Below are 20,983 nucleotides of genomic sequence, written 5' to 3'. Positions count from 1 at the left end.
AAAAAATTAATATTTGACCACTGACTAAAGATATTTTTTATATATTTATATTGAAATATTAAGAGAATATTGAACTACGCTACTGTAAAATTTGAACACTGTAGTTTAATTATTAGAACTTTCCCGGGGCCTTATATCTGACCAAATATGGATATTTTCCTATGAAAAAGTGGTTTCGGAAAAACATTAATATTTGACCACTGACTAAAGATATTTTGAGTATGTCTGCTTTATAGTATTGAGAGAACATTGAGCTACGTTACAATAAAATTTGAACACTGTAGTTCAATTAGCGGGATTTTTCCAGGGCCTTAGACTGAACCTAATTTGGACACATTCCTATCAAAAGTGGCTTCAGAAAAAAATTAATATTTAGCCACTGACTAAAGATATTTTTTATATATTTATATTGAAATATTAAGAGAATATTGAACTACGCTACTGTAAAATTTGAACACTGTAGTTTAATTATTAGAACTTTCCCGGGGCCTTAAATCTGACCAAATATGGATATTTTCCTATGAAAAAGTGGCTTTGGAAAAAAATTAATATTTGACCACTGACTAAAGATATTTTGAGTATGTCTGCTTTATAGTATTGAGAGAACATTGAGCTATGTTACACTAAAATTTGAACACTGTAGTTCAATTAGCGGGATTTTTCCAGGGCCTTAGACTGAACCTAATTTGGACGCATTCCTGGCAAAAGTGGCTTCAGAAAAAAATTAATATTTAGCCACTGACTAAAGGTATTTTTTATATATTTATATTAAAATATTAAGAGAATATTGAACTACGCGACTGTAAAATTTGAACACTGTAGCTTAAGTATTAGAACTTTTCCAGGGCCTTAAATTAAGCCAAATTTGGATATTTTCTTATGAAAAAGTGGCTTTGGAAAAACATTAATATTTGACCACTGACTAAAGATATTTTGAGTATGTCTGCTTTATAGTATTGAAAGAACATTGAGCTACGTTACACTAAAATTTGAACACTGTAGTTCAATTAGCAGGATTTTTTTAGGGCCTTAGAATGAACCTAATTTGGACGCATTCCTGGCAAAAGTGGCTTCAGAAAAAAATTAATATTTAGCCACTGACTAAAGGTATTTTTTATATATTTATATTGAAATATTAAGAGAACATTGAACTATGCTACTGTAAAATTTGAACACTGTAGTTTAATTAGCAGGATTTTTTCAGGGCCTTAGAGTGAACCTAATTTGGACTTATTCCTATCAAAAGTAGCTTCAGAAAAAAATTAATATTTGACCACTGACTAAAGATATTTTGGATCTGTTTGCTTCATAATATTAAACGAAAATTGAGCTACTTGATAATAAAATTTGAACGTTTTAGTTTAATTAATCAAAATTTTCCAGGGCCCTAAAGTGAACCTAATTTGAACACAATTTTAAAAAAAAAAAAGGCTTTGGAAAAACATGAACATTTGGCCACTGACTAAAGATATTTTGACTCTATTTGCTCTAAAATATCAAGAGGACATTGAGCTACTCTACAGTAAATTTTGAACATTTTAGTTTAATTAAAAGAATTTTTTCCAAGGGTTTAAAATGAACCTAATTTGAACACTTTCCTGGCAGAAGTGACTTTAAAACATGAATATTTGGCCACTGACTAAAGACATTTTAAGTCTGTTTGTTTTCTAATATTAAGAGAACAATGAGTTAGATGACAGCATAATTTGAACATCGCATTTTAATTGGAACATTTTTTTATAGGCCGCGAAAGTGAATTTATACACGAACAATCGAATGTGTGTCCTGGAGCCATATCGAAATTAATATGTTGAATCTGCATGTTCGCAGGTAATTACAGCCTCCTCCTCCCCCACCCAATTACAGAGCCGTTCCGTGGTTTACACTTAATTGAGGTGCTGCAGGTGAACTTACCGCCCCCCATCCCTTAAGCCACCCGTTCGTGTGTTATTTAAACCCCCGCTCGGTGTGTGTATAAAGTCCCTCGACCGCAAAACAATTTATTTTATTTGTCACTTTAACCCTGCGGTCCTTTTTTGGCCGATCGCCATTTTCACGGCTTTTATTTACGGTTAATACCGTTAAAGTGCCTTGTTTACATTGTCGAAAGGGGCGGGCGGAGAGGGATTTAAGACGCTTTTCCGCCCCTCACCCCAGGAGATAAAAAGTGAGTCATTGTCGAGGGAATTAATGCCCTATAGGGGCGAATTTTTAAAAAATGTCTTCCTACACAAAACTGGATAATTAAGAGCCTAATCACCCCTTAGGGCTACTTTAACTAATAACCCGAATCACACCCTTAATACTTATATCGTGACGGCTCCTGTCTGGCCAATATCAATTATTAAGACCCTATATAAGGGTGGGCAAATCACCATAAAGAAGGGGGTTGAAAAGGGATCACTAAGATAATAATTACGTGAGTTAATCTTGGCAACGTCACGGCCTTAAACCAATCTGTCGGCGGCGGCAAATTAAAGCGTTTTCCTCCGGGGGGGAAGGCGGCAAGTGGACGGACTTTGTTGTTTTAGGGTGTCTTATACGACCGGAAATGGGGCGGTGGGAAGGGGGTAATGGCCCCTTAAGTAAATTACGAATGAACCGGGAATATTAAGCCGATAACAGACAAACAAACACGCCACATAATATACAACCTCTTCATCATCAGGAGGGTAATTTATCCGGGGAGTCTCTATCTAATAAATATTTAAATCAGGACGGATGTAGAGCGGCGGCGGCGGCGTCCCCTTTTGCCTCTGGTTAATCTTAAGAGAGATTACGCGCCTTTTGTCTTACACTTTGTATATATACTCTTTAACTCTCCCTCTAATGTGCCTTAAAAAGGGAGAGATTTATTTGTCAAGTTGCATTTTAAATTATCCTCCTGTCGACCCCCTTTTCTTTAATATCGATCCCGACGTATATATACGTCCCCCGGATGTTATGATGTACAACTTACTGTACTCCCGGACTTAACCTAAAGCGCCTCGGAATTTACGATGACAGCTAATACTCCTTTCATCCTGCCCGTATGTCACACACGTATTCGGATAAATTTCTCCCGTTTGCCAGGAATTCCCGGATTCCATCATCTTGCAGTAGTAATATAGAGGGGGGAGGGAGAGATGGGAAGGGAAACGGGGTTCTTTTAAGATTGATTGAGCGTTATTAAACGTTATACTTCCGTTTCCATTAACATATAAATGGGATCATTAAAGTTTAAGCGAACACGCGCCAATTTATTTAAACTTCCCGCCACTTTCAAATTCAACAGTTTGACTTAAGTGACGTTTGACACCTGTCAAACTTTGACGTCACAGTCTAGTGCAGTAGACGTCAATTATTATTAAATTTTACTACTCTACACGCTCTTCAATTAATAATTCCTCATTCTTATTTAGACACTCTATAGAGAAATTGCGATAAATTCTTTTATAAGAACTGGTAGGTCTATCTCTAGGGCAAATGCTACAGCACCAACAACAACAAAACGTCAAATAAAGACAGCTGTCAGGAGCGACAACACAACAGCTGACAGCTCATTGTTTACACTATAATTGGTAGGCACATTTCAGCCCCCTTTTAATTTAATTTTTATCGAAAAAACACCCCTAATTTCGTCACAGGTATGCCGCTTGGTGACCAATTGGAAAACCAGAACCCCACCCTCTATTTAAAGACAGCCGAACGCCCTTTGACCGATTGCGAGTTCGATGACTCAGTAGCTGACGAGTTCGATTCCAGGGAAATTTTTGGTATGAAACGTTAACTTTAAAGTACAGCCCCCTAGTGCTGCTAAGACATTTTTGGCCCCCCTCCCGTTTACAGATTTGATTAGGACTATCAAAGATCCGGAACATCCGCTGACCCTAGAGGAATTGCATGTGGTGCAAGAGGATTTGATCAGAGTCGAGAAGAATGATGTGCAGGTGCACTTTACCCCGACAATACCCCATTGTAGCATGGCTACACTGATCGGGTTGTCGATCAGGTTTAAGCTTTTGATGTGCCTTCCCACTCGGTTTAAAGTTTCGGTGAGTATTTGCACAAAAATTGTAAAATAGAACAGAAATTTGGTCTCGAAACACAAGTTTTTTGAGTGAAAAAAACCAAAATTGCCAAAATTTTTGGGTTTTTTAGGGAGTAGGGCCTTGAAACTTTGTGGATCATTAGAATTAATGTTTTTCTACCAGGTGCTTTTTAAATGAACATTCTAAGTTGAATAGAACAGAAATTGGGTCCCGAAACACAAGTTTTTTTGAGTGAAAAAAACCAAAATTGCCGGAATTTTTGGGTTTTTTAGGGAGTAGAGCCTTGAAACTTTGTAGATCATTAGAATTAATGTTTTTCTACCAGGTGCTTTTTAAATGAACATTCTAAGTTGAATAGAACAGAAATTGGGTCTCGAAACACAAGTTTTTAAAGTGAAAAAAACCAAAATTGCCGGAATTTTTGGGTTTTCCAGGGAGTAGGGCTTTGAAACTTTGTAGATCATTAGAATTAATGTTTTTCTACCAGGTGCTTTTTAAATGAACATTCTAAGTTGAATAGAACAGAAATTGGGTCCCGAAACACAAGTTTTTTTGAGTGAAAAAAAACCAAAATTGCCGGAATTTTTGGGTTTTTTAGGGAGTAGGGCTTTGAAACTTTGTAGATCATTAGAATTAATGTTTTTCTACCAGGTGCTTTTTAAATGAACATTCTAAGTTGAATAGAACAGAAATTGGGTCCCGAAACACAAGTTTTTTGAGTGAAAAAAACCAAAATTGCCGGAATTTTTGGGTTTTTTAGGGAGTAGGGCTTTGAAACTTTGTAGATCATTAGAATTAATGTTTTTCTACCAGGTGCTTTTTAAATGAACATTCTAAGTTGAATAGAACAGGAATTGGGTCCCGAAACACAAGTTTTTTTGAGTGAAAAAAACCAAAATTGCCGGAATTTTTGGGTTTTTCAGGGAGTAGGGCTTTGAAACTTTGTAGATCATTAGAATTAATGTTTTTCTACCAGGTGCTTTTTAAATGAACATTCTAAGTTGAATAGAACAGAAATTGGGTCCCGAAACACAAGTTTTTTTGAGTGAAAAAAACCAAAATTGCCGGAATTTTTGGGTTTTTTAGGGAGTAGGGCTTTGAAACTTTGTAGATCATTAGAATTAATGTTTTTCTACCAGGTGCTTTTTAAATGAACATTCTAAGTTGAATAGAACAGAAATTGGGTCCCGAAACACAAGTTTTTTGAGTGAAAAAAACCAAAATTGCCGGAATTTTTGGGTTTTCTAGGGAGTAGGGCTTTGAAACTTTGTAGATCATTAGAATTAATGTTTTTCTAACAGGTGCTTTTTAAATGAACATTCTAAGTTGAATAGAACAGAAATTGGGTCCCGAAACACAAGTTTTTTCAAGTGAAAAAAACCAAAATTGCCGGAATTTTTGGGTTTTCCAGGGAGTAGGGCTTTGAAACTTTGTAGATCATTAGAATTAATGTTTTTCTACCAGGTGCTTTTTAAATGAACATTCTAAGTTGAATAGAACAGAAATTGGGTCCCGAAACACAAGTTTTTTCAAGTGAAAAAAACCAAAATTGCCGGAATTTTTGGGTTTTTTAGGGAGTAGGGCTTTGAAACTTTGTAGATCATTAGAATTAATGTTTTTCTACCAGGTGCTTTTTAAATGAACATTCTAAGTTGAATAGAACAGAAATTGGGTCCCGAAACACAAGTTTTTTGAGTGAAAAAAACCAAAATTGCCGGAATTTTTGGGTTTTCCAGGGAGTAGGGCTTTGAAACTTTGTAGATCATTAGAATTAATGTTTTTCTACCAGGTGCTTTTTAAATGAACATTCTAAGTTGAATAGAACAGAAATTGGGTCCCGAAACACAAGTTTTTTGAGTGAAAAAAACCAAAATTGCCGGAATTTTTGGGTTTTCCAGGGAGTAGGGCTTTGAAACTTTGTAGATCATTAGAATTAATGTTTTTCTACCAGGTGCTTTTTAAATGAACATTCTAAGTTGAATAGAACAGAAATTGGGTCCCGAAACACAAGTTTTTTGAGTGAAAAAAACCAAAATTGCCGGAATTTTTGGGTTTTTTAGGGAGTAGGGCTTTGAAACTTTGTAGATCATTAGAATTAATGTTTTTCTACCAGGTGCTTTTTAAATGAACATTCTAAGTTGAATAGAACAGGAATTGGGTCCCGAAACACAAGTTTTTAAAGTGAAAAAAACCAAAATTGCCGGAATTTTTGGGTTTTCCAGGGAGTAGGGCTTTGAAACTTTGTAGATCATTAGAATTAATGTTTTTCTACCAGGTGCTTTTTAAATGAACATTCTAAGTTGAATAGAACAGAAATTGGGTCCCGAAACACAAGTTTTTTTGAGTGAAAAAAACCAAAATTGCCGGAATTTTTGGGTTTTTTAGGGAGTAGGGCTTTGAAACTTTGTAGATCATTAGAATTAATGTTTTTCTACCAGGTGCTTTTTAAATGAACATTCTAAGTTGAATAGAACAGAAATTGGGTCCCGAAACACAAGTTTTTTGAGTGAAAAAAACCAAAATTGCCGGAATTTTTGGGTTTTTTAGGGAGTAGGGCTTTGAAACTTTGTAGATCATTAGAATTAATGTTTTTCTACCAGGTGCTTTTTAAATGAACATTCTAAGTTGAATAGAACAGGAATTGGGTCCCGAAACACAAGTTTTTTTGAGTGAAAAAAACCAAAATTGCCGGAATTTTTGGGTTTTTCAGGGAGTAGGGCTTTGAAACTTTGTAGATCATTAGAATTAATGTTTTTCTACCAGGTGCTTTTTAAATGAACATTCTAAGTTGAATAGAACAGAAATTGGGTCCCGAAACACAAGTTTTTTTGAGTGAAAAAAACCAAAATTGCCGGAATTTTTGGGTTTTTTAGGGAGTAGGGCTTTGAAACTTTGTAGATCATTAGAATTAATGTTTTTCTACCAGGTGCTTTTTAAATGAACATTCTAAGTTGAATAGAACAGAAATTGGGTCCCGAAACACAAGTTTTTTCAAGTGAAAAAAACCAAAATTGCCGGAATTTTTGGGTTTTTTAGGGAGTAGGGCTTTGAAACTTTGTAGATCATTAGAATTAATGTTTTTCTACCAGGTGCTTTTTAAATGAACATTCTAAGTTGAATAGAACAGAAATTGGGTCCCGAAACACAAGTTTTTTGAGTGAAAAAAACCAAAATTGCCGGAATTTTTGGGTTTTCCAGGGAGTAGGGCTTTGAAACTTTGTAGATCATTAGAATTAATGTTTTTCTACCAGGTGCTTTTTAAATGAACATTCTAAGTTGAATAGAACAGAAATTGGGTCCCGAAACACAAGTTTTTTGAGTGAAAAAAACCAAAATTGCCGGAATTTTTGGGTTTTCCAGGGAGTAGGGCTTTGAAACTTTGTAGATCATTAGAATTAATGTTTTTCTACCAGGTGCTTTTTAAATGAACATTCTAAGTTGAATAGAACAGAAATTGGGTCCCGAAACACAAGTTTTTTGAGTGAAAAAAACCAAAATTGCCGGAATTTTTGGGTTTTTCAGGGAGTAGGGCTTTGAAACTTTGTAGATCATTAGAATTAATGTTTTTCTACCAGGTGCTTTTTAAATGAACATTCTAAGTTGAATAGAACAGAAATTGGGTCCCAAAACACAAGTTTTTTCAAGTGAAAAAAAACCAAAATTGCCAAATTTTTGGGTTTTTTAGGGAGTAGGGCTTTGAAACTTTGTAGATTATTAGAATTAATGTTTTTCTACCAGGTGCTTTTTAAATGAACATTCTAAGTTGAATAGAACAGGAATTGGGTCCCGAAACACAAGTTTTTTTGAGTGAAAAAAACCAAAATTGCCGGAATTTTTGGGTTTTTCAGGGAGTAGGGCTTTGAAACTTTGTAGATCATTAGAATTAATGTTTTTCTACCAGGTGCTTTTTAAATGAACATTCTAAGTTGAATAGAACAGAAATTGGGTCCCCGAAACACAAGTTTTTTGAGTGAAAAAAACCAAAATTGCCGGAATTTTTGGGTTTTTTAGGGGAGTAGGGCTTTGAAACTTTGTAGATCATTAGAATTAATGTTTTTCTACCAGGTGCTTTTTAAATGAACATTCTAAGTTGAATAGAACAGGAATTGGGTCCCGAAACACAAGTTTTTTTGAGTGAAAAAAACCAAAATTGCCGGAATTTTTGGGTTTTTCAGGGAGTAGGGCTTTGAAACTTTGTAGATCATTAGAATTAATGTTTTTCTACCAGGTGCTTTTTAAATGAACATTCTAAGTTGAATAGAACAGAAATTGGGTCCCAAAACACAAGTTTTTTCAAGTGAAAAAAAACCAAAATTGCCAAAATTTTTGGGTTTTTTAGGGAGTAGGCTTTGAAACTTTGTAGATTATTAGAATTAATGTTTTTCTACCAGGTGCTTTTTAAATGAACATTCTAAGTTGAATAGAACAGAAATTGGGTCCCGAAAACACAAGTTTTTTCAAGTGAAAAAAACCAAAATTGCCGGAATTTTTGGGTTTTCCAGGGAGTAGGGCTTTGAAACTTTGTAGATCATTAGAATTAATGTTTTTCTACCAGGTGCTTTTTAAATGAACATTCTAAGTTGAATAGAACAGAAATTGGGTCCCGAAACACAAGTTTTTTCAAGTGAAAAAAACCAAAATTGCCGGAATTTTTGGGTTTTTCAGGGAGTAGGGCTTTGAAACTTTGTAGATCATTAGAATTAATGTTTTTCTACCAGGTGCTTTTTAAATGAACATTCTAAGTTGAATAGAACAGAAATTGGGTCCCAAAACACAAGTTTTTTCAAGTGAAAAAAACCAAAATTGCCGGAATTTTTGGGTTTTTTAGGGAGTAGGGCTTTGAAACTTTGTAGATCATTAGAATTAATGTTTTTCTACCAGGTGCTTTTTAAATGAACATTCTAAGTTGAATAGAACAGAAATTGGGTCCCGAAACACAAGTTTTTTCAAGTGAAAAAAACCAAAATTGCCGGAATTTTTGGGTTTTTTAGGGAGTAGGGCCTTGAAACTTTGTAGATCATTAGAATTAATGTTTTTCTACCAGGTGCTTTTTAAATGAACATTCTAAGTTGAATAGAACAGAAATTGGGTCCCGAAACACAAGTTTTTTGAGTGAAAAAAAACCAAAATTGCCGGAATTTTTGGGTTTTTTAGGGAGTAGGGCTTTGAAACTTTGTAGATCATTAGAATTAATGTTTTTCTACCAGGTGCTTTTTAAATGAACATTCTAAGTTGAATAGAACAGAAATTGGGTCCCGAAACACAAGTTTTTTGAGTGAAAAAAACCAAAATTGCCGGAATTTTTGGGTTTTTTAGGGAGTAGGGCTTTGAAACTTTGTAGATCATTAGAATTAATGTTTTTCTACCAGGTGCTTTTTAAATGAACATTCTAAGTTGAATAGAACAGAAATTGGGTCCCGAAACACAAGTTTTTTCAAGTGAAAAAAAACCAAAATTGCCGGAATTTTTGGGTTTTTTAGGGAGTAGGGCTTTGAAACTTTGTAGATCATTAGAATTAATGTTTTTTCTACCAGGTGCTTTTTAAATGAACATTCTAAGTTGAATAGAACAGAAAAAGGGTCCCGAAACACAAGTTTTTCAAGTGAAAAAAAACCAAAATTGCCGGAATTTTTGGGTTTTTTAGGGAGTAGGGCTTTGAAACTTTGTAGATTATTAGAATTAATGTTTTTCTACCAGGTGCTTTTTAAATGAACATTCTAAGTTGAATAGAACAGAAATTGGGTCCCAAAACACAAGTTTTTTGAGTGAAAAAAACCAAAATTGCCGGAATTTTTTGGGTTTTTCAGGGAGTAGGGCTTTGAAACTTTGTAGATTATTAGAATTAATGTTTTTCTACCAGGTGCTTTTTAAATGAACTTTCTAAGTTGAATAGAACAGAAATTGGGTCCCGAAACACAAGTTTTTTGAGTGAAAAAAACCAAAATTGCCGGAATTTTTGGGTTTTTCAGGGAGTAGGGCTTTGAAACTTTGTAGATCATTAGAATTAATGTTTTTCTACCAGGTGCTTTTTAAATGAACATTCTAAGTTGAATAGAACAGAAAAAGGGTCCCGAAACACAAGTTTTTCAAGTGAAAAAAACCAAAATTGCCGGAATTTTTGGGTTTTTTAGGGAGTAGGGCTTTGAAACTTTGTAGATTATTAGAATTAATGTTTTTCTACCAGGTGCTTTTTAAATGAACATTCTAAGTTGAATAGAACAGAAATTGGGTCCCAAAACACAAGTTTTTCAAGTGAAAAAAAACCAAAATTGCCGGAATTTTTGGGTTTTTTTAGGGAGTAGGGCTTTGAAACTTTGTAGATCATTAGAATTAATGTTTTTCTACCAGGTGCTTTTTAAATGAACATTCTAAGTTGAATAGAACAGAAATTGGGTCCCGAAACACAAGTTTTTTGAGTGAAAAAAACCAAAATTGCCGGAATTTTTGGGTTTTTCAGGGAGTAGGGCTTTGAAACTTTGTAGATCATTAGAATTAATGTTTTTCTACCAGGTGCTTTTTAAATGAACATTCTAAGTTGAATAGAACAGAAATTGGGTCCCGAAACACAAGTTTTTTGAGTGAAAAAAACCAAAATTGCCGGAATTTTTGGGTTTTTTAGGGAGTAGGGCTTTGAAACTTTGTAGATCATTAGAATTAATGTTTTTCTACCAGGTGCTTTTTAAATGAACATTCTAAGTTGAATAGAACAGAAATTGGGTCCCGAAACACAAGTTTTTTCAAGTGAAAAAAACCAAAATTGCCGGAATTTTTGGGTTTTCCAGGGAGTAGGGCTTTGAAACTTTGTAGATCATTAGAATTAATGTTTTTCTACCAGGTGCTTTTTAAATGAACATTCTAAGTTGAATAGAACAGAAATTGGGTCCCAAAACACAAGTTTTTTCAAGTGAAAAAAACCAAAATTGCCGGAATTTTTGGGTTTTTTAGGGAGTAGGGCTTTGAAACTTTGTAGATCATTAGAATTAATGTTTTTCTACCAGGTGCTTTTTAAATGAACATTCTAAGTTGAATAGAACAGAAATTGGGTCCCGAAACACAAGTTTTTTCAAGTGAAAAAAACCAAAATTGCCGGAATTTTTGGGTTTTCCAGGGAGTAGGGCTTTGAAACTTTGTAGATCATTAGAATTAATGTTTTTCTACCAGGTGCTTTTTAAATGAACATTCTAAGTTGAATAGAACAGAAATTGGGTCCCGAAACACAAGTTTTTTCAAGTGAAAAAAACCAAAATTGCCGGAATTTTTGAGTTTTTTAGGGAGTAGGGCTTTGAAACTTTGTAGATCATTAGAATTAATGTTTTTCTACCAGGTGCTTTTTAAATGAACATTCTAAGTTGAATAGAACAGAAATTGGGTCCCGAAACACAAGTTTTTTGAGTGAAAAAAACCAAAATTGCCGGAATTTTTGGGTTTTCCAGGGAGTAGGGCTTTGAAACTTTGTAGATCATTAGAATTAATGTTTTTCTACCAGGTGCTTTTTAAATGAACATTCTAAGTTGATTAGAACAGAAATTGGGTCCCGAAACACAAGTTTTTTCAAGTGAAAAAAACCAAAATTGCCGGAATTTTTGGGTTTTTTAGGGAGTAGGGCTTTGAAACTTTGTAGATCATTAGAATTAATGTTTTTCTACCAGGTGCTTTTTAAATGAACATTCTAAGTTGAATAGAACAGAAATTGGGTCCCGAAACACAAGTTTTTTCAAGTGAAAAAAACCAAAATTGCCGGAATTTTTGGGTTTTTTAGGGAGTAGGGCTTTGAAACTTTGTAGATCATTAGAATTAATGTTTTTCTACCAGGTGCTTTTTAAATGAACATTCTAAGTTGATTAGAACAGAAATTGGGTCCCGAAACACAAGTTTTTTCAAGTGAAAAAAACCAAAATTGCCGGAATTTTTGGGTTTTTTAGGGAGTAGGGCTTTGAAACTTTGTAGATCATTAGAATTAATGTTTTTCTACCAGGTGCTTTTTAAATGAACATTCTAAGTTGATTAGAACAGAAATTGGGTCCCGAAACACAAGTTTTTTCAAGTGAAAAAAACCAAAATTGCTGGAATTTTTGGGTTTTCCAGGGAGTAGGGCTTTGAAACTTTGTAGATCATTAGAATTAATGTTTTTCTACCAGGTGCTTTTTAAATGAACATTCTAAGTTGAATAGAACAGAAATTGGGTCCCAAAACACAAGTTTTTCAAGTGAAAAAAACCAAAATTGCCGGAATTTTTGGGTTTTTTAGGGAGTAGAGCCTTGAAACTTTGTAGATCATTAGAATTAATGTTTTTCTACCAGGTGCTTTTTAAATGAACATTCTAAGTTGAATAGAACAGAAATTGGGTCCCAAAACACAAGTTTTTCAAGTGAAAAAAACCAAAATTGCCGGAATTTTTGGGTTTTTTAGGGAGTAGAGCCTTGAAACTTTGTAGATCATTAGAATTAATGTTTTTCTACCAGGTGCTTTTTAAATGAACATTCTAAGTTGAATAGAACAGAAATTGGGTCCCAAAACACAAGTTTTTCAAGTGAAAAAAACCAAAATTGCCGGAATTTTTGGGTTTTTTAGGGAGTAGAGCCTTGAAACTTTGTAGATCATTAGAATTAATGTTTTTCTACCAGGTGCTTTTTAAATGAACATTCTAAGTTGAATAGAACAGAAATTGGGTCCCAAAACACAAGTTTTTCAAGTGAAAAAAACCAAAATTGCCGGAATTTTTGGGTTTTTTAGGGAGTAGGGCTTTGAAACTTGGTAGATTATTAGAATTAATGTTTTTCTACCAGGTGCTTTTTAAATGAACATTCTAAGTTGAATAGAACAGAAAAAGGGTCCCGAAACACAAGTTTTTTTGAGTGAAAAAAACCAAAATTGCTGGAATTTTTTGGTTTTTTAGGGAGTAGAGCCTTGAAACTTTGTAGACCATTAGAATTAATGTTTTTCTACCAGGTGCTTTTTAAATGAACATTCTAAGTTGAATAGAACAGAAAAAGGGTCCCGAAACACAAGTTTTTTTGAGTGAAAAAAACCAAAATTGCTGGAATTTTTTGGTTTTTTAGGGAGTAGAGCCTTGAAACTTTGTAGACCATTAGAATTAATGTTTTTCTACCAGGTGCTTTTTAAATGAACATTCTAAGTTGAATAGAACAGAAAAAGGGTCCCGAAACACAAGTTTTTTTGAGTGAAAAAAACCAAAATTGCTGGAATTTTTTGGTTTTTTAGGGAGTAGAGCCTTGAAACTTTGTAGACCATTAGAATTAATGTTTTTCTACCAGGTGCTTTTTAAATGAACATTCTAAGTTGAATAGAACAGAAAAAGGGTCCCGAAACACAAGTTTTTTTGAGTGAAAAAAACCAAAATTGCTGGAATTTTTTGGTTTTTTAGGGAGTAGAGCCTTGAAACTTTGTAGACCATTAGAATTAATGTTTTTCTACCAGGTGCTTTTTAAATGAACATTCTAAGTTGAATAGAACAGAAAAAGGGTCCCGAAACACAAGTTTTTTTGAGTGAAAAAAACCAAAATTGCCGGAATTTTTGGGTTTTTTAGGGAGTAGGGCTTTGAAACTTTGTAGATCATTAGAATTAATGTTTTTCTACCAGGTGCTTTTTAAATGAACATTCTAAGTTGAATAGAACAGAAAAAGGGTCCCGAAACACAAGTTTTTTTGAGTGAAAAAAACCAAAATTGCCGGAATTTTTGGGTTTTTTAGGGAGTAGGGCTTTGAAACTTTGTAGATTATTAGAATTAATGTTTTTCTACCAGGTGCTTTTTAAATGAACATTCTAAGTTGAATAGAACAGAAATTGGGTCCCGAAACACAAGTTTTTTGAGTGAAAAAAACCAAAATTGCCGGAATTTTTGGGTTTTTTAGGGAGTAGGGCTTTGAAACTTTGTAGATCATTAGAATTAATGTTTTTCTACCAGGTGCTTTTTAAATGAACATTCTAAGTTGAATAGAACAGAAAAAGGGTCCCGAAACACAAGTTTTTTTGAGTGAAAAAAACCAAAATTGCCGGAATTTTTGGGTTTTTTAGGGAGTAGGGCTTTGAAACTTTGTAGATCATTAGAATTAATGTTTTTCTACCAGGTGCTTTTTAAATGAACATTCTAAGTTGAATAGAACAGAAAAAGGGTCCCGAAACACAAGTTTTTTTGAGTGAAAAAAACCAAAATTGCTGGAATTTTTTGGTTTTTTAGGGAGTAGAGCCTTGAAACTTTGTAGACCATTAGAATTAATGTTTTTCTACCAGGTGCTTTTTAAATGAACATTCTAAGTTGAATAGAACAGAAAAAGGGTCCCGAAACACAAGTTTTTTTGAGTGAAAAAAACCAAAATTGCTGGAATTTTTTGGTTTTTTAGGGAGTAGAGCCTTGAAACTTTGTAGACCATTAGAATTAATGTTTTTCTACCAGGTGCTTTTTAAATGAACATTCTAAGTTGAATAGAACAGAAAAAGGGTCCCGAAACACAAGTTTTTTTGAGTGAAAAAAACCAAAATTGCCGGAATTTTTGGGTTTTTTAGGGAGTAGGGCTTTGAAACTTTGTAGATCATTAGAATTAATGTTTTTCTACCAGGTGCTTTTTAAATGAACATTCTAAGTTGAATAGAACAGAAAAAGGGTCCCGAAACACAAGTTTTTTTGAGTGAAAAAAACCAAAATTGCCGGAATTTTTGGGTTTTTTAGGGAGTAGGGCTTTGAAACTTTGTAGATTATTAGAATTAATGTTTTTCTACCAGGTGCTTTTTAAATGAACATTCTAAGTTGAATAGAACAGAAATTGGGTCCCAAAACACAAGTTTTTCAAGTGAAAAAAACCAAAATTGCCGGAATTTTTGGGTTTTTTAGGGAGTAGGGCTTTGAAACTTGGTAGATTATTAGAATTAATGTTTTTCTACCAGGTGCTTTTTAAATGAACATTCTAAGTTGAATAGAACAGAAATTGGGTCCCAAAACACAAGTTTTTCAAGTGAAAAAAACCAAAATTGCCGGAATTTTTGGGTTTTTTAGGGAGTAGGGCTTTGAAACTTTGTAGATCATTAGAATTAATGTTTTTCTACCAGGTGCTTTTTAAATGAACATTCTAAGTTGAATAGAACAGAAATTGGGTCCCAAAACACAAGTTTTTCAAGTGAAAAAAACCAAAATTGCCGGAATTTTTGGGTTTTTTAGGGAGTAGGGCTTTGAAACTTTGTAGACCATTAGAATTAATGTTTTTCTACCAGGTGCTTTTTAAATGAACATTCTAAGTTGAATAGAACAGAAAAAGGGTCCCGAAACACAAGTTTTTTTGAGTGAAAAAAACCAAAATTGCTGGAATTTTTTGGTTTTTTAGGGAGTAGAGCCTTGAAACTTTGTAGACCATTAGAATTAATGTTTTTCTACCAGGTGCTTTTTAAATGAACATTCTAAGTTGAATAGAACAGAAAAAGGGTCCCGAAACACAAGTTTTTTTGAGTGAAAAAAACCAAAATTGCCGGAATTTTTGGGTTTTTTAGTGAGTAGGGCCTTGAAACTTTGTAGATCATTAGAACTAATGTTTTGCTACCTGGTACTTTTTAAATGAACATTCTAAGTTGAATAGAACAGAAAAAGGGTCCCGAAACACAAGTTTTTTTGAGTGAAAAAAACCAAAATTGCCGGAATTTTTGGGTTTTTTAGGGAGTAGGGCCTTGAAACTTTGTAGATCATTAGAATTAATGTTTTGCTACCTGGTACTTTTTAAATGAACATTCTAAGTTGAATAGAACAGAAAAAGGGTCCCGAAACACAAGTTTTTTTGAGTGAAAAAAACCAAAATTGCCGGAATTTTTGGGTTTTTTAGGGAGTAGGGCCTTGAAACTTTGTAGATCATTAGAATTAATGTTTTGCTACCTGGTACTTTTTAAATGAACATTCTAAGTTGAATAGAACAGAAAAAGGGTCCCGAAACACAAGTTTTTTTGAGTGAAAAAAACCAAAATTGCCGGAATTGTTGGGTTTTTTAGGGAGTAGGGTCTTGAAACTTTGTAGATCATTAGAATTAATGTTTTGCTACCTGGTACTTTTTAAATGAACATTCTAAGTTGAATAGAACAGAAAAAGGGTCCCGAAACACAAGTTTTTTTGAGTGAAAAAAACCAAAATTGCCGGAATTTTTTGGTTTTTTAGGGAGTAGAGCCTTGAAACTTTGTAGACCATTAGAATTAATGTTTTTCTACCAGGTGCTTTTTAAATGAACATTCTAAGTTGAATAGAACAGAAAAAGGGTCCCGAAACACAAGTTTTTTTGAGTGAAAAAAACCAAAATTGCCGGAATTTTTGGGTTTTTTAGGGAGTAGGGCCTTGAAACTTTGTAGATCATTAGAATTAATGTTTTGCTACCTGGTACTTTTTAAATGAACATTCTAAGTTGAATAGAACAGAAAAAGGGTCCCGAAACACAAGTTTTTTTGAGTGAAAAAAACCAAAATTGCCGGAATTTTTTGGTTTTTTAGGGAGTAGAGCCTTGAAACTTTGTAGACCATTAGAATTAATGTTTTTCTACCAGGTGCTTTTTAAATGAACATTCTAAGTTGAATAGAACAGAAAAAGGGTCCCGAAACACAAGTTTTTTTGAGTGAAAAAAACCAAAATTGCCGGAATTTTTGGGTTTTTTAGGGAGTAGGGCCTTGAAACTTTGTAGATCATTAGAATTAATGTTTTGCTACCTGGTACTTTTTAAATGAACATTCTAAGTTGAATAGAACAGAAAAAGGGTCCCGAAACACAAGTTTTTTTGAGTGAAAAAAACCAAAATTGCCGGAATTTTTTGGTTTTTTAGGGAGTAGAGCCTTGAAACTTTGTAGATCATTAGAATTAATGTTTTTCTACCAGGTGCTTTTTAAATGAACATTCTAAGTTGAATAGAACAGAAAAAGGGTCCCGAAACACAAGTTTTTTTGAGTGAAAAAAACCAAAATTGCCGGAATTTTTTGGTTTTTTAGGGAGTAGAGCCTTGAAACTTTGTAGACCATTAGAATTAATGTTTTTCTACCAGGTGCTTTTTAAATGAACATTCTAAGTTGAATAGAACAGAAAAAGGGTCCCGAAACACAAGTTTTTTTGAGTGAAAAAAACCAAAATTGCCGGAATTTTTTGGTTTTTTAGGGAGTAGAGCCTTGAAACTTTGTAGACCATTAGAATTAATGTTTTTCTACCAGGTGCTTTTTAAATGAACATTCTAAGTTGAATAGAACAGAAAAAGGGTCCCGAAACACAAGTTTTTTTGAGTGAAAAAAACCAAAATTGCCGGAATTTTTGGGTTTTTTAGGGAGTAGGGCTTTGAAACTTTGTAGATTATTAGAATTAATGTTTTTCTACCAGGTGCTTTTTAAATGAACATTCTAAGTTGAATAGAACAGAAATTGGGTCCCGAAACACAATTTTTTCAAGTGAAAAAAACCAAAATTGCCGGAATTTTTGGGTTTTTTAGGGAGTAGAGCCTTGAAACTTTGTAGATCATTAGAATTAATGTTTTTCTACCAGGTGCTTTTTAAATGAACATTCTAAGTTGAACAGAACAGAAATTGGGTCCCGAAACACAAGTTTTTTGAGTAAAAACAACCAAAATTTTAAGTTTGTTTTTGAGTAGAGCTTTGAAACTTTCAAGATCATTAAAATGAATGTTTTGATACCCGGTGCTTTTTTAATGGACCTTCTAAGTTTAAAAATAGGGCCTCAAAAATCACACAAACTTTTTAGAGCAACCCCTTTAAAATCAATCAATTTTTTCAACTATACAAGCGACGAAATCATAAAACCCCCAAACGGCATCAGCATTGTTCAACCCCTCTTCCAGGTCAAGGTGACCCCCGGGACGCACAACGCGGAACTCCAAGTGAACAAACAACTGGCGGACAAGGAACGAGTGGCCGCAGCCACCGAGAACGTTCACCTGATCAAAGTGATCAACGAGTGCATCATAATCCCCGACCGGCGTCGCCATGGTTAAGGGCGACCCGCGGCCGCCCCTGATGTTCCCCGGGGGCGGCGGCTCCACCACCGCCTACCGCAAAATCCGCAAATACTTCCGTCGCCTGTTCAAATTCGACCAGATGGACTTTCAGTTCGCCGCCTGGCAAATGTTTTACCTGCTGATGGCCCCCCAAAAACTGACGAAAGTATTTCGCGCGCGTAAAAATTTCAAATCGCAATACGCCCGCGACGATCCCGCCTTCTTGATTTTGTTCGTGGCCGCCCTTTTTATCACGTCGATCGGGTTCGCGGTCGCCCTCGATTACGGTCCCCGGCAGTTTTTCAAGTTTATCGCCGTCGAAATTTTCGTCGATTGTATCGGGATCGGGCTGGTGATCGCGACCGGTTTGTGGTACGTCACGAATCGGTTCTTGAAGCCGAAACAGGTGCCGCAGGACGTAGAGTGGGGGTTCGCCTTCGATATACACCTGAACGCCTTCTTTCCCCCCTTAATTTTGCTCCATTTTTTCCTTATTATTTTTTATAATTTGTTCTTGTATCGTGAGGGCAGCACGGTGTCGGTGGTGCTGGGGAACTTTTTCTGGTTGGCGGCCGCCATTTACTACGTTTACATCACGTTTTTGGGTTACAATTCGATGCAGATCTTGCGGAATATTCATTTGTTCTTGGCGCCGATTCCCTGGCTCGTATTTGCTTATTTGTGCACCGTTTACATGGGATTTAATATATCCAGGGCCGTGTTCGAGATGTACAGGCAACGGGTGGTTTAATAAAGTCGTTTTTAAGGTTTATTTTGTGTTTTATTTACTGTTTTTTATAATATAAGTATGTCACTGTTAAACAATTGTGGCAAGGGACTACTACTTTACTTACAGGCTTAAGTTATGGCTAATCAACTCTGGATTCGTCCAGGAACTACTTAAATCTGGAACAAAATGTTACCTATCAATAACTCTTGGAAATATGGTTCTTTTGTTTCTATCCTAAAAGTCCTAGTGGGATTGTGACGTCGTCAATTATTACCTGGAAAAGGTGTTCATGGTTCATTTAACTCATAGAAAAGTAACAATTTTTCATGGCTTACTTTTCGTACTGAAACATAATTGGATCCAAGTAGGGTGCGAATATATCTGGAACAAATGAAGTTGACCAATATGTGCCAGGAAAACGCTATTTCCAGACTGTCATAGACAAATGAGAGGGTGATATGGAAAAAGAAAAAAAAATTAAACGTCATATTTATATCTCTGTCTCACTCTTATGTATCACATTGGAGGGTCATTAAATGATGTTGTCTCGCTCACATTCATTAAATTGTGCCTGGAAAACACGATTTCCAGGAGATCCAGACCGTTTTAGACAAATGAGAGGGTGATATGGAAAAAGAAAGGAAAATTAAGCCACATATTTATATCTCTGTCTCACTCTTATGTATCACATTGGAGGATGATAAAATGATGTTGTCTCACTCACATTCATTATATTGTGCAAGAAAAACACGATTTCCAGAAGATCCAGACTGTCATAGACAAATGAGAGGGTGATATGGAAAAAGAATGAAAAAATTAAACGTCATATTTATATCTTTGTCTCACTCTTATGAATTACAGTGGAGGGTGATAAAATGATGTTGTCTCGCTCACATTCATTAAATTGTGCCTGGAAAACACGATTTTCAGAAGATCCAGGCTGTCATAGACAAATGAGAGGGTGATATGGAAAAAGAATGAAAAAATGAGGCCTCTTATTTATATCTCTGTCTCACTCTTATATATCACAGTGGAGGGTGATAAAATGATGTTGTCTCACTCACATTCATTAAATTGTCCCAGGCAAACACGATTTCCAGAAGATCCAGACCGTTTTAGACAAATGAGAGGGTGACATGGAAAAAGAATGAAAAAATTAAGCCTCTTATTTATATCTCTGCCTCACTCTCATATATCACAGTGGAGGGTGATAAAATAATGTTGTCTCACTCATATTCATTAAATTGTGCCAGAAAAACACAGTTTCCAGAAGATCCAGACCGTTTTAGACAAATGAGAGGGTGATATGGAGAAAGAATGAAAAAATTAAGTTTATATGTATATCTCTGTCTCACTCTCATATATCACAGTGAAGGGTGATAAAACGATGTTGTCTCACTCACATTCATTAAATTGTGCCTGGAAAACATGATTTCCAGAAGATCCAGACCGTTTTAGACAAATGAGAGGGTGATATGGAAAAAGACAACAAAAATTAAGTCTCATATTTATATCTCTGTCTCACTCTCACCGAGGTATGTCTGATTGCATACCTTGCCATGGTACCTCCGTAATTATATTTTAAAAATAAATTAATGAATATTTATTCATTAATTTATTTTTTAAATTCCCTCCTTCTATTAAACAATACAATGAAATATTTTATTACCATAACCTAAAAAAATTAAACATAAAACTTTACCTCAAAAAATGAACGAATCACCCATTAAGTAGGGATGATTCGATAGAGAGAGAGAGAGTGATTATGTCGCTATAACAACTTAAAAATAACAAACGAACATTAATAAATTAAACAAAAAAATTTAATAGAAGGAGGGGGGAGCCCACCACCCTCGTACCACCGATGTATGACCGGTTGCATACCTCGGTGCCTCCGTGAATAAATATCAAATTCGCCGGAATATTTATTCATTAAAAATCCCTCCTTCTATTAATTAAAAAAACAAACGAATATGGCCCCATATTCATGAGGGTAACTCCCTCATCAACAATTAGAGGACACACTCTCAAAATATTAACAAATACATTATTATAAGGGGTTGAACATTTTAAAATTAATATAGGGGGGGAAACAGGTGATCACCAGGGGGAAAAATAATAATAATAATAAGGACAATAATAGTTAATATTAAATAATTAATGAAGGTAAACGCCTCATTAACAATTCAGGGGACAAAATATTAATGAATATAGTAACAATAACGTTAATATTAGAAGATGAATG

At 34.4% G+C, this 20,983-nt stretch overlaps 2 protein-coding genes and 1 long non-coding RNA gene across 3 annotated transcripts; all 3 read left to right on the top strand.

Annotated features, from left to right (window-relative positions):
- Positions 1-3,296: 3,296 nt before the first annotated feature.
- LOC126747163 (MIP18 family protein galla-2) lies at positions 3,297-17,996 on the top strand (the record flags this gene model as incomplete). The annotated part of the gene is made up of 4 exons (XM_050455665.1): positions 3,297-3,560; positions 3,627-3,755; positions 3,829-4,034; positions 17,853-17,996. Coding segments are annotated over exons 2-4 (477 nt in total), but the record flags the coding sequence as incomplete, so codon positions are not given.
- Positions 6,229-8,372, top strand: LOC126747372 (uncharacterized). The gene is made up of 3 exons (XR_007664171.1): positions 6,229-6,957; positions 7,770-7,932; positions 8,097-8,372. It is a non-coding gene; the product is annotated as an uncharacterized LOC126747372 (long non-coding RNA).
- On the top strand, positions 17,959-18,780 carry LOC126747371 (protein unc-50 homolog). Its single transcript, XM_050455948.1, has one exon. The coding sequence runs from the start codon at positions 17,998-18,000 to the stop codon at positions 18,757-18,759; it is 762 nt and encodes a 253-aa protein (XP_050311905.1). The 5' UTR covers positions 17,959-17,997; the 3' UTR covers positions 18,760-18,780.
- Positions 18,781-20,983: the final 2,203 nt, after the last annotated feature.

This window comes from Anthonomus grandis, chromosome 19, assembly GCF_022605725.1.
Source record: "Anthonomus grandis grandis chromosome 19, icAntGran1.3, whole genome shotgun sequence".
In the NCBI taxonomy this organism is placed as follows: Eukaryota; Metazoa; Arthropoda; class Insecta; order Coleoptera; family Curculionidae; genus Anthonomus; species Anthonomus grandis.
The sequence above is the reverse complement of the archived record's forward strand: the minus strand, read 5'-3'. Positions and strand labels throughout refer to the sequence as shown.

Coding starts and splice junctions, on each gene's coding strand:
- LOC126747371 (XM_050455948.1), top strand. CDS start 17,998: ATGGTTAAGGGCGACCCGCGGCCGCCCCTGATGTTCCCCGGGGGCGGC.